Source organism: Erythrolamprus reginae, chromosome Z (genome assembly GCF_031021105.1).
Source record: "Erythrolamprus reginae isolate rEryReg1 chromosome Z, rEryReg1.hap1, whole genome shotgun sequence".
Taxonomy (NCBI): domain Eukaryota; kingdom Metazoa; phylum Chordata; class Lepidosauria; order Squamata; family Dipsadidae; genus Erythrolamprus; species Erythrolamprus reginae.
The window spans coordinates 129,196,667-129,209,238 of NC_091963.1; the positions used below are offsets into that span (position 1 = coordinate 129,196,667).

The 12,572-nt window shown below is 42.3% G+C and overlaps 1 protein-coding gene across 4 annotated transcripts in view; it reads right to left on the bottom strand.

Annotated features, from left to right (window-relative positions):
- SLC6A16 (solute carrier family 6 member 16) overlaps nt 1-12,572 on the bottom strand; it is a 66,888-nt gene continuing 54,316 nt past the window's right edge. For all 4 annotated transcript variants that reach the window (XM_070730193.1, XM_070730195.1, XM_070730194.1 and 1 more), the window contains 5 exons: nt 11,788-11,971; nt 9,745-9,946; nt 8,366-8,525; nt 8,026-8,188; nt 1-3,949 (listed from right to left, as the gene is read on the bottom strand). In XM_070730193.1, the coding sequence (XP_070586294.1) occupies nt 3,686-3,949; nt 8,026-8,188; nt 8,366-8,525; nt 9,745-9,946; nt 11,788-11,971 (973 nt within the window). In that variant the 3' untranslated portion in view covers nt 1-3,685. The remainder of the gene's footprint in view (nt 3,950-8,025; nt 8,189-8,365; nt 8,526-9,744; nt 9,947-11,787; nt 11,972-12,572) is intronic.

Below are 12,572 nucleotides of genomic sequence, written 5' to 3' on the forward strand. Positions count from 1 at the left end.
TTGTTTGTGCTAAACAACTTTTATTGAAGAGAAAGGGGGAAACAATTAAATATGTTTTCTTCTTTAAGGTTCATTTGTTCACCTCAGGTTCTGTTCCCTCATAAGAAATTGACACCTGTCATCAGAACAGTAGAGTTTTAATTACTTGCTTTGTTCTTCCCTGCATTAGGGAAGTCCTAAAAACAATTTTTAAACCCCAACATACAGTTCATTTATTGAACTATTGAAAAAGTCCAGTAATTCCCCATAGAGAATATTATAAAACAAGCAGTCTATTGACTACTTCTCCAAAGTTTTTAGCTCTTTGACCTATAATCTCTGACAGAGTACTGGAAAAGTCCACACACACCCCCTTTATTTCCCACGAAGTAGAATTTTACAGAAGTAAGGCTATGTTTTGGTTTTGCAAGGAATAAACATACCAGTAGTAGTAACTGAGAGTTCTCAAACTGCACCATCACAACTGCTTACAGCAGCCTTGTGCAGGTTAAACGAGCACAACTGGCAATATATTTTGACAACTTTACTCTTCCAAATTTTTAAAAATATTTATGACAACCCTCCCAAGAGTTCCCAACCCAGAGGCGGAGATTCCTCCAAGTCACCAGTATAACAATTAGTCTAAATTAGTTTAAAACAGTGTTTTGTCAACCTCAGCAACTTTTAAGAGGTGTGGACTTCTCGTCCCAGAAGTCCCCAATCAGCACGGCTGGCTGGAGAATTCTGGGAACTGAAGTCCACATATCTTTTTTTTTTAAAGGCTTTATTCAAATAGTTAAAACACACAGAATCCTAAACATACTTACAATCATACATATGTATAGATTAAATAGTAAAGAAATAGAGTCCACATATCTTAACACTGCCAAGGTTGAGAAACATTGCTTTAGAACAGGAAAGGATGTAGTCTCATCAGGTACCAGGTGGGACCTCGCTCTTTTGGAGCTTACAATCTAAAATGAATTTTGGGGAATAGGGAGGAACATATAACAGTGTGAGACATAGATGCTTTAGCACCAAATGCACCTGGACACCAGGCCTTTTCTTCCTGGATCTCATTCATTTTCTTTGCAGAACATGACACTGCTATCTATTCAATCATCTCCAATTCTCAGGAATTCCTAGCTGTCTCCGCGTTTTCCTGTCTTGTATGGTTTCTTTCCGTTGTTCTATGCTCTTGCTGGTGCGAACTTTAATGCTGTCTAGCCAGTATGTTTTTAGAGCACAGTGCCTTGAAATCCAGTAACTGTAATTCTCTAGTCAGAGTTTGTCCAATCAATAATCTTTAAAGATGCCTTCATGGGGAACGGAAAAAAGTTTTTTGACAGTTGTTCAAACTGTAAGTTGGTTCACCACACTGAAGAATCTCCACTTAAATATATTTTATTCACAGGTCCTTTATCGTTCCAGAATTTTTTTTCAATTTTACAGTTTTACAGTTCTCCAGCATGTTTTACAGTTCTCCAGCATGTCGTCCAAGATAATATAAAATTGCTGTGTATTATTCATTCATCCACATTTATTGAAAAAGGGGGATCATATGACAAACTATCAGCGGTGGGATCCTGCTGGTTTAACAACCGGTTCGGTGATTGAGTGTTTTGCGCGCGTATGCACAATTTAACGAAAACTTACCTTCTGTTTTACTGCTGGGGAGAAACACAGCTGAGGCATGGCAATCCGCTGTGCTGCGCGAATCAGCTGAGAAGATACAGGACACTAAAGTGGGTGGGCAGGCCCACCTGATCGTCAGAACAAACTGATTCGCTCCCAACTGATCACCGGAACATCTGATTTGCCCAAACCGGTAAAATCCCACCCCTCCAACCTACCTATCTGGAAGCTGGTTATGTTTTCCAAATATCTTTTCTGTGCTTTTTCTGATCATGCAGAGGGCAACGTTGTTGGTTTTTTTTTAAAGGAATAAATGTGCAGTCTTCACTTATATATAGATATTCTTAGCAATTATCTTCTGTATTTTTAAAAAGGTGTTTAAAGCTACAACTGTTTAATGCCCTGTTAATTTTTTAAGTGTACCAATTGTGTTACTATTAATAATAATAATAATAATAATAATAATAATAATAATAATTTATTAGATTTGTATACCGCCCCTCTCCGAAGATTCTATTGGGTTGGAAACTTTTTGATTCTTTCTAACCCAATAGAATGCCACAAAGAAATTATGTAAAGGGACTTGGGACTTATATCTGCCTGTTCATCAGCAGAATAGGACCAAATTTGGTGTGAGAGAAGTTACCCTTAGACGAAAGGCCAAATTTGAAGTGATCCAGATCAGGCCAGGATTTTTTTTTTTTTTTAAAAGCATATCAGAAAAAAACCCCTCTATGTATATCTCTTTGGGTGATAATTGGACAGTAGTTTGAAATGTTGCCCACTGATCTCAGCCCTATTTCCTCTTAGTCACATGATCCACAGTATGAATATCATTTAAGAGCTAAAAAAAGAATTCTGGAAACCTTTTTCCTTGTGCTTTTCTACTTGGCTTTAAAAAGAAGCATGGGCGAAATACACTGCTTAACTGAGAACATTAAAGCAGTCTAATTTCCATTTTAAATTATATTCCCCCTCTCACTTCCCATCTTAACCTTAAAAATATACTGTACACAGTGATCACATAGATCCTATACATTCAACTTTTAGGAATGGGTAATCAGGCTTTAACAAATAAGCGCTTAGCATTAAATACTTGATTTTCTTTTAAAATGCTCTGCTTAGAATTCCCTCCCAGCAATAGCCAGTCGGATTCCATTCCACCATTATGAACGGAATAAGTGTGGACAAGTCCGAGAGTGCTGGAGAATAAATAGCTTGTAGCTTCCATTGGAAAAACTATGATGGTTTAGCTCCAGAAGTCTTCGACAGGGTGTCAAGTTTCTGAAGTCACTATAATAATGAGTCTCTCCTTTTAGACCCAAGTAACTTTTCTCTTGCTCTACAGGCAGGACTGTTGAGACCAAAATAAATATATTATATCTTATTAAGGTTGTCAAAAGCTGGAAATGCAACAGCAAATAGGTGGAGAATTGCACATTCTATAGGTTTTTGTTTAACGACTGTCGCTTAATAATCATCCAAAGTTATGGACTTCAGAAAAGCTATTTGTGATCCATCCTCCAAGTTATGACGGCCGCACTCTGCTAGAGTCACATGATTACGTTTTGGATGCTTGGCCACTGACTCGCTTGTATAACCGGTTGCAGCAGCTTTCGGTCGGTGTCACCACAATCTGCCATGTTTTTTGCCATTTTCTGGCAAAAAATGGCAAAACCCCCACACCCATTGGATATATGCTGGATTTGCGTTATGACCCCGATTCAGTGGTGGGTTGTAAAATATTTTGTCAATGGTTCGTGCGCAGGCTCACGCGTGATGCTTCTGTGCATTCATGCATGCGCGGAAGCATCCCGGGTGAGTAGGTGGAGCTTCCCGCCGTAGGCGCTACTGGTTCTAAAAACTGGTCCGAACTGGGAGCAACCCACCGCTGCCCTGATTTATAACTGTGGTTCACTTTATGATGGTTGTAAAGCGGTCATAAAATCAAGTTTTATCATAAAAATCAATGGCCATGTGGTGCCTCAACCTATGACCGTAGTGACTTACGACCGAAATTCTGGGCTCCGTTGTGGTTGTAAGTCAAGGACTACCTGTGTATCACCCAATTCTATTCCCGCCCCTCTTCGGCGGGCACAAGCAAGTAGCCCTTGCCTGGGTGGTCGAGGTCGAGATCAGCTGGACTTTCTTTCTCTTGCACCCCATCGTCTTCATCTTCGTTGGGTACAGGGATCTGGCCAGAGTTGTATTGGGAAAACCGTTCCAGCAAGAGCTGCCTAAAAAACATGACTGGGATGGGTAGAGCGGCCACAACCATCAGGCTCACAAGAAGGCCCAAGGCCCATGGCGGATATTCTAGCTGTTCTTCCTCTGCCTGGAAAGAGAAGGGAGAGAGAGGAAATTTTAGATGCAAAATCTCCCTTTTACATCAGGCCTCTTCTGTACGTTCCCTGGTTGCGTCAGCAAGAGAAACTAGTGGAAAGAAATCCTCTCTGCACACTGCCCCATAAGTCAGCCGTAATATGCAGTCGCGCAAACGGTCATGGGCCTCCCTAGACGTGCCCATGTTTCTCCAACACTCCGCGGACGTTGCTGATTGGTTTCCGGATGCATTTCAAAGTGTTGGTTATGACCTGTAAAGCCCTAAATGGCATCGGGCAAGATTACTTGTGGGACCGCCTTTTGCCGCATGAGTCCCAGCAACTGGTTAGGTCCCAAAGAGTCGGCCTTCTCCAGGTCCTGTGATTTAGACAATGTCGCTTGGCTAGGGGAAGAGCCTTCTCTGTGGTGGCCCTGGCCCTCTGGAATCAGCTCCCCCCAGAGATTCACACTGCCCCCACCCTCCTCACCTTCCACAAGTGTCTTAAGACTCACTTACGTCGTCAGGCTTGGAGCAATTAGATCTTGTCCCCCTGGCCGATGAATGTTATTGTATGGCTGAGGACTGAATGTCTATGGTTGATTTTTAAAATACAGTAGTACCTCTAGATACCAGCTGCTCCACATGCGAGTATTCCAAGTTACGAGTCGAGACGCTAGCAAAATTTCTGTTCGACGCCCGAGCTCAAATTTGGGATACGAGCCGAGCTTCCAGTAGGTGGCGCAAGAATCTCCTTGCTTCCAGTTATCTTGGCGCGAAAAACAAAGACTAAAGGCATTTGTTCGAGATGCGAGTTGATCGACTTACGAGCTCGGGTCTGGAACTAATTAAACTCGTATGTCGAGGTACCGCTGTATTGGGGATTTTTGGTTAGTTATTTAGTTTAAGTAATTGGATTTGCAATTGTATTTTATTGTTCTTATTATACGTTGTAAGGCGCACCAAGTCTTCGGAGAGGGGCGTCGTATAAATCCAATCAATCAATCAATCAATCAATCAATCAATCAATCAGATGCATTTGTTTGGGCTTGACAATCTGAACTCTTGTGTGTGTTTTTTAAACTCTAACCCAAGGTTGGGGCTAAACATATTGTGTGAAACCACCTTTTAAATCAGAAGTGCCCAACCCTGGGGCCAGTAACAGGCTCTGCCCATTTGGAACAGGGCTGCGGCAGCGAAGGACTGCCGTCTTTAGCGCTACTGTTGCATCTTCCGGGGCCGGTGCAGGTGCCATGTGCATCTGGCATGATGGCGCCCCTGTCGGCACGAGATTTGGCTTCTGCGCATACGCAGCAAGTGGAATCTCATGTGAGGATGCTTTCGGTGATTTTCATTGATATTTCTGCTTCCAGGCATGCGCAGAAGCAAAAATAAAGGCAAAAACTGTTGAAATCTCACTCGCACGAGCTTCTTCACATAAGATTTCGCCAAATAATAGTAATAATATTAATTTATTAGATTTGTATGCCACCCTTCTCCGAAAACTCGGGGCAGCTCACAAGAACCATAAACAATGTACAAATCCAATGTTTAAAACACAATTTAAAAACCCTTATTAATAAAATAATCACACATCAAACCATACATAAACCAAGTAGTTAGGGGAGGTGTCAATGTCCCCATGCCTGGCGGCACAAGTGAGTTTTCAACAACTTACGAAAGGCAAGGAGGGTGGGGGCAGTTCTGATCTCTGGGAGGAGTTGGTTCCAGAGGGCTGGGGACGCCACAGAGAAGGCTCTTCCCCTGGGCCCTGCCAGACAACATTGTTCAGTCGATGGGACCCGGAGAAGGCCAACTCTGTGGGACTTATTTGGCCACTGGGATTCGTGCGGCAGAAGATGGTCCTGGAGGCATTCTGGTCCGATGCATGCGCATCCCAAAAATCGCTACCGGAGTGTAGCACCTGACCGTTCCCATAGCGGCTCATCTCTGGCATTTGTGGAAGTGACAGGCGAGTGTGTGCCTGCTGCTCCATTTGAACAAGCAGGAGGAGTGCATGTCCACCTCTCGTGCAAATGGAGCTGCATGCATGCATGCATTTGCTCGCTGCTCACAAGGGACCACCCCCTCTCTTTCCCACCCGCGAGTGTATAAAGCCAGAAAGGCTGGAGACGGCTACTTTAAATAGTCCCTAGATTTAATTTAATTTTTGTTTTGTTTTCAAACAGAAGACAAGCAGGCATGAAACACAAGATGCATATTAAAAGATGCATATCAAAAAGATAAAAGGGTATATGGTTTCCAGACAGGGAGGGGTGACCTGGACATGACACTATTAAAAAATGGCGAAAAATTAATTGGTAAAATATATAAATTTTTGATTTGTTATGAGACAGAAGTGGAAATCGTAAAAGAAAGTATGATAAGTTGTGGAATGAATTTTGGCTACACAATTGAATTAGAAAAATGGGAAAAATTATGGACTAATAATTGGCAGATGACAAAATCGACTGCATTGAAGGAAAACCAATTAAAAATGTTTTACAGGTGGCACTTATCACCGGAAAGACTATCAAAAATGTTCCCAAAAACCTCCCCATTATGCTGGAAGTGCAAAAAAGAAAGAGGCACATTCTATCATCAATGGTGGACATGCGTACAAGCAAAAAATTTCTGGAATAAAATAACAAACTGGTTAAAAGAAATAGTAAAAGAAGACATTGAAAAAACCCCCAGAATTGTATTTATTGGGTATTTTTAATTAAAAAATGGAAAAAGAGGTAAGATATTTAGTTATACACATATTAACAGCTGCCAGGATAGCATATGCCCAACAATGGAAAATGGACAAAGCACCGGAAGAAAATAGAGTAATTAAAAAAATATTGGACTGTACGGAGATGGACAGGTTATCTAAAAAATTAGTGGGAAAAGAAGATTCAGATTATTATAAAATATGGGCAAAATTTTACGATTGGTTAAAGAAAAGAGCAACAAAGAAATAAATAAAAATTCAAGCAAAGCAACACGTCGAATAAAAGAATTGAAAAACTAATACTATGTGAAAGAAGTAAAATTCTCTGATCGAACACCTAAAAAGTGCGGAAACTTTCATTTCCCAAATGTTGTATGTGTATGTTTCTGTGCATGTCTTTTCTTTTTATGTTATACAGTGGTACCTCGGTACTCGAACGCTTTGGTTCTCGTACATTTCGGATAATGAACAAAATTTTCGGCAAAAATTTGCTTTGGTATCTGAACAAAAATTCGGATACCGAACAGCCAGAGAAAATTTTGTTCATTATCCGAAATGTTACCACCGGGGGCTGCTGCAATCTCAGCAGCTTCAGTGGGCTGAGGAGCTCTCTAAGAGCTCCAAGCTGCAGGAAGGGTGGGGGCTGCTACAATCCCTGCGAGAAAGAGAAACATTCAGGCAAAAGTTTCAGGGGGCTGAGGAGTTCTATAATTCCTCCAAGCTGCAGGAAGGGTGGGGGCTGCTGCAATCCCAGCAGCTTTGGGGGGCTCCTTTCCTCATTGCTTCTTCTTATTACCCGTAAGCAGCTGCAAAAACTTTCTCCTTTCCGGCGGCGGCTTCCCTTCGAGTAGCAACAGCGCTGGGAATGTCACGTGATGAAGGGAAGCCGCCGGAGCCATCTCAGCAGTTGCCGCCACTCCAGCAGCTTCCCTTCATTACGTGACGTTCCCGGCGCTGTTGCTCCTCGAAGGGAAGCAGCCACCGGGAAGGAGAAAGTTTTTGCAGCTGCTTACAGGTAATAAGAGGAAGCAATGAAGAAAGGAGCCCCCCGAAGCTGCCGGGATTGCAGCAGCCCCCACCCTTCCTGCAGCTTGGAGTACCGAATTTATTTATCCCATTGGAAATAAAGAAAATAGATTTAATTGGTTCCCAACGAGTTAACAGGGGCTGGGAACCAATTAAATCCATTTCCATTATTTCCTATGGGATAAATAAATTCGGTACTCGACCAAATCGGTTCTCAACCACACTTCTGGAACGAATTGTGGTCGAGTACCGAGGTACCACTGTATTTGGAAAAAAACAACAAATAAAATAATAATAATAATAATAATGATGATGATGATGATGATGAAACACAAGATGCATTTCTTACCTTCTCTCTGTTCCAGGCGGTATAGGTGGGGCGCTTCATGGCCAGATGTACCAAACTAGCTAGCAACAGGCACAACATTGCCGCCAGACTCACAAAGCGCCACATGTAGCTGTATATTTTCCACGGCCGCCAGCCCAGCATGTTTTCTATGTCATCCAAGAACCTGCGAGAAAGAGAAACATTCAGGCAAAAGTAGGAGGCAGCTGAACAAGACTGCACAATGGTTACACATAAACTACAGCTGCCAATTAAGCCCCACTTTTTTTCTCTCTCCAACTTCCCCCGTCACACAAACCAAATTGGAAACATGCAGAGATGGGAGGGAAGCTAAGAGAATTACCTGTCAGCTCCATAGATCCAGGCTATGGCAAAAGCTTCGCCGGCTACAACAATAAGCAGGGGTAAAGTGGCTGAATAGTCATCAAACATAGTCACAAAATAGTTGCCTGAGCCTTGAACAAAAACCAAGCCCACCAAGAATCCAATAAGGCAGCAGAGGACTGCAGAGAGAAAAAAACATAAAAAAATATTGGCATGAAAAGGTAACAGTCAGAACATCTGGACCAGTAGAGACAAAAGAGAGATGCCACTGCTATTTTTATTTAGCATCAGGCAATGGGTGTGGGCATGTACGTGGGTGTGCTACCGTACTCACATACATCCTATTGGCACCAAAAAAGGTTCACCATCACTGCCCTATCATCTTTATTAATCAAATTTATTAATCAAATTTGTATGCCACCCCTCTCCGCAGACTCGGGGCGGCCAACAACAGTAATAAAACAATATAAACAAATCTAATATTTAAGTTAATTTAAAAAGAAACCCCAATTTAAGAAACCAATCATACATACAGACATGCATAAATTTTTATAAGCCTAGGGGGAAGGGAATATCTCAATTCCCCCATGCCTGATGGCAGAGGTGGGTTTTAAGGAGCTTACGAAAGGCAAGGAGGGTGGGGGCAACTCTGATATCTGGGGGGAGTTGGTTCCAGAGAGTCGGGGCCGCCACAGAGAAGGCTCTTCCCCTGGGTCCCGCCAAATGGCATTGTTTAGTCGACGGGACCCAGAGAAGGCCAACTCTGTGGGACCTAACTGGTCGCTGGGATTCGTGCGGCAGAATGTGGTCCCGGAGGTATTGTGGTCTGATGCCATGAAGGGCTTTATAGGTCATAACCAACACTTTGAATTGTGACTGGAAACTGACCGGCAACCAATGCAGACTGCGGAGTGTTGGTGTGACATGGCATGTGAGCCGGGGTGGCGCAGCAGGTAGAGTGCTGTACTGCAGGCCACTGAAGCTGACTTGTATATCTGAAGGTCAGCGGTTCAAATCTCATCACTGGCTCAAGATTGACTCAGCCTTCCATCCTTCCGAAGTGGGTAAAATGAGGACCCGGATTGTGGGGGCAATAGCCTAGCTCTGTTAAAAAAGTGCTGTTGCTAACATGTTGTAAGCCGCCCTGAGTCTAAGGAGAAGGGCGGCATAAAAATAAAATCAAATAAAATAAGATAAAATCAAATAAAATCAAATAATAAATAAATAAATAATTTAGGAAATCTTGCAGAATATTTTAAACCCTACCACCTGCTTAGCCACCTATATTCTGTAGAGTCCAAAGTACCGCAACCTAAAATCCCAGCCCTCGTGGTATGTAACACACGCATGGATTTTGGGCTTTCCCCCAGATGAAGAGGGGCTGCCCCTTTGCGGTACCTGTGAAGAGTGTCTGCCGACGCCGGAGGCTTTGGAAGTTGTCCAATAAAGGAGTGATGATTCCTTGCATGTTCCCTAACATGGTGCTCAGCCCTAAATTGAGCAACATGAAGAAGAACAGCAGAGACCAGAAAGGGGCTGTTGGAAACAGGGTCATAGCTTCTGTGAAGGTGATGAAGGCGAGGCCTGTCCCTTCCACACCCTGCAGGAGAAAGAGAAGAGAAATTTGGACAACAGGAACTGTAGCAAACGTCACATTTAAAGCAAATAAAATAGAGAGTGTTCCCCAATCTGGATCTCTTCCAGATGTGAGGATTTCACCTTTAGGAATTCCCCCAGTCACTATTCCCCTATTTCAGGGGTCAGCAATCTGCAGCTTGGGACTTTTTCATCCCCCTGCTGCGGTTCCCTGTGGCTCAAAGTATTTGTCACAACCGCTAATGTGTGATAACCACTGGCATACAATTTATTGAGCTTTTCTACCCCTAGTAAGCCAACCATGGATAAATGCAAGGAAAGAAACATTTCAGAAGGAAACACAACGTTTAATTCAACTACATATGCTACTTTTGTGGCATGTTTGTGTGTATGTTTGCTTTTAATAATGGGATTTTTCGTGTTTTTTAAATTATTAGATTTGTTCTTACATTGTTCTTGTTATTGCTGTGAGCCGCCCCGAGTCTACAGAGAGGGGCAGCATACAAATCTAAATAATAATAATAATAATAATAATAATAATAATAATAATAATGATAATGATGATGATGATGTCAGGCACAGGAAGTATTTTGTGGCTCCCAGTGTTTTATTTTCTCTGGGAAATGGCTCTTTTGAGTGTTTAAGGTTGCCGACCCCTGCCCTTGTTACAAATCCAGAAGACACCAAATAGGGCATCTGGGACAATTTTGGGATTTGTGAAGTTCGCAAATATTAAAGTTGCTAAGATTGAGAAATATTGTGTTAAACTGACAGGTTATGTTTTGACTGGCAAGTCATAGTATATGAAGGTCCATGTCTGCTCAATAGTTTGACTTTTTATACCAAATACCCTCAACCCTGTCAAACTATTTACTAAGTCTGCATTACTATTACAATTAGTTTTTCTCATCGTTCCTATCACCCGTCTCCTCCCACTTATGACTGTATGACTGAAACTTGTTGCTTGTATCCTTACATTTATATTAATATTGTTTCCTAATTGTTTATTTGACTCCTCTGACAACCATTAAGTGTTGTACCTCCTGATTCTTGACAAATGTATCTTTTATGTACACTGAGAGAATATGCAACAAAGACAAATTCCTTGTGTGTCCAATCACACTTGGCCAATAAAGAATTCTGTTCTGTTTTTCTGTTTCATTCTGTTCTATTCTAAATGCAGAGTCAACGGAGAGGGGTGGCATACAAATCCAATAAATTATTATTAAATTAATTATTACTTTGCTTCTTAGGATGGATTTCAGCCCAGCTGTGACTGGCTCCACAATCAGTCTAATCCATAATTTTGCCATTTTGCCCCTCGGATTTATAGATCCTGCTTAATGGTTTAGCACAGTGATGGTGAACCTATGACATGGGTGCCACAGCTGGCACGCAGAGCCATATCTGCCGGCATGCGAGCCATTGCCCTAACTCAGCTCCAATGTGCATGTGTGTGCCAGCCAACTGATTTTTGGCTCACACAAAGGCTCTGGTAGGGCGTTTTTGGCTTCCAGAGAGCCTCTGGGGAGATGGAGGAAGACATTTTTACCCTCCCCTGGCTCCAGGGAAGCCTTTGGAGCCTGGGAAGGGCAAAACCTGAGCTTGCTGGGCCCACCAGAAGTTGGGAAACAGGCCATTTCCAGCCTCCGGGGGGCAGGGGAAGCTATTTTCACCCAAGTATTGAATTATGAGTGTGGGCACTCGCATTTGCACGATGGTGCGCCCACATGCTCTTTTGGCACATGAGGGGAAAAAGGTTCGCCATCACTGGTTTAGCAGCATGCTCTTGAATGATCCGTAGTTAGCCTTATGTGTGAATCCATCCCTTGTCCACCTATTCACCTTATTCATTTCATCTTCTACACGACAGTCACCAATTTTCCACTCCTCCAATTGCCTCTTTGTCTCATTCCATTGATCCTGGTACCAACTGCTGTATTGAACAGGTGCCAATCCAGACAGGTTTGCAGGAAGCACAGCCGAGAGAGAGCCATTCTTCACCAGCGCTGTCAAAAGTTCTGCATTTCTGCCAAACAAGTGAACATACAGCAGAAAAGTTGTATATATATATTATAATTATATTATAATTATAAATTAATTGCCCACCCCTTCCTTCCTTCCTTCTCTCCTTCTCCAGATGGAGAGAAGCTTCTGTCTCTCTGATTTTCTCTGCCTTTTATTTTTGCTTTTGGGCAGTTCTTTACTTCTTGTTAGTACAGGGTACATGTATGTTAGGGTTTGTCACTGTAAACTTGTACTATCACTTTAAATGTTACAGTTGCTACTGTAAAACTGTACTGTTACTTTAACTGTTAAATATTCTAGGCTGGTACATCATTAGAGGGTGGCAGTACTTCCCTCAAATGACGCTGTGACGCACATTTCTGCTCAGTCATTTTTCCTTTGCCTTGAGAAGGGGAGTGTAATTAGCATTGTGCGTATTTTATTGTATTTGCTTAGTGCTTGTTATGGAATTGTTTCTATATTTTATCTATATGTAAATAGTACTTATTAAGCATAACTAAGTCTGTGTCTTTGTTTCTTTGGCTTTATCACACACCCATGCTCTGTTAAAATTCTCTGCTCGGTGTATGTCGAAGGCCTCATAGCTTAGCTATACCGAGACA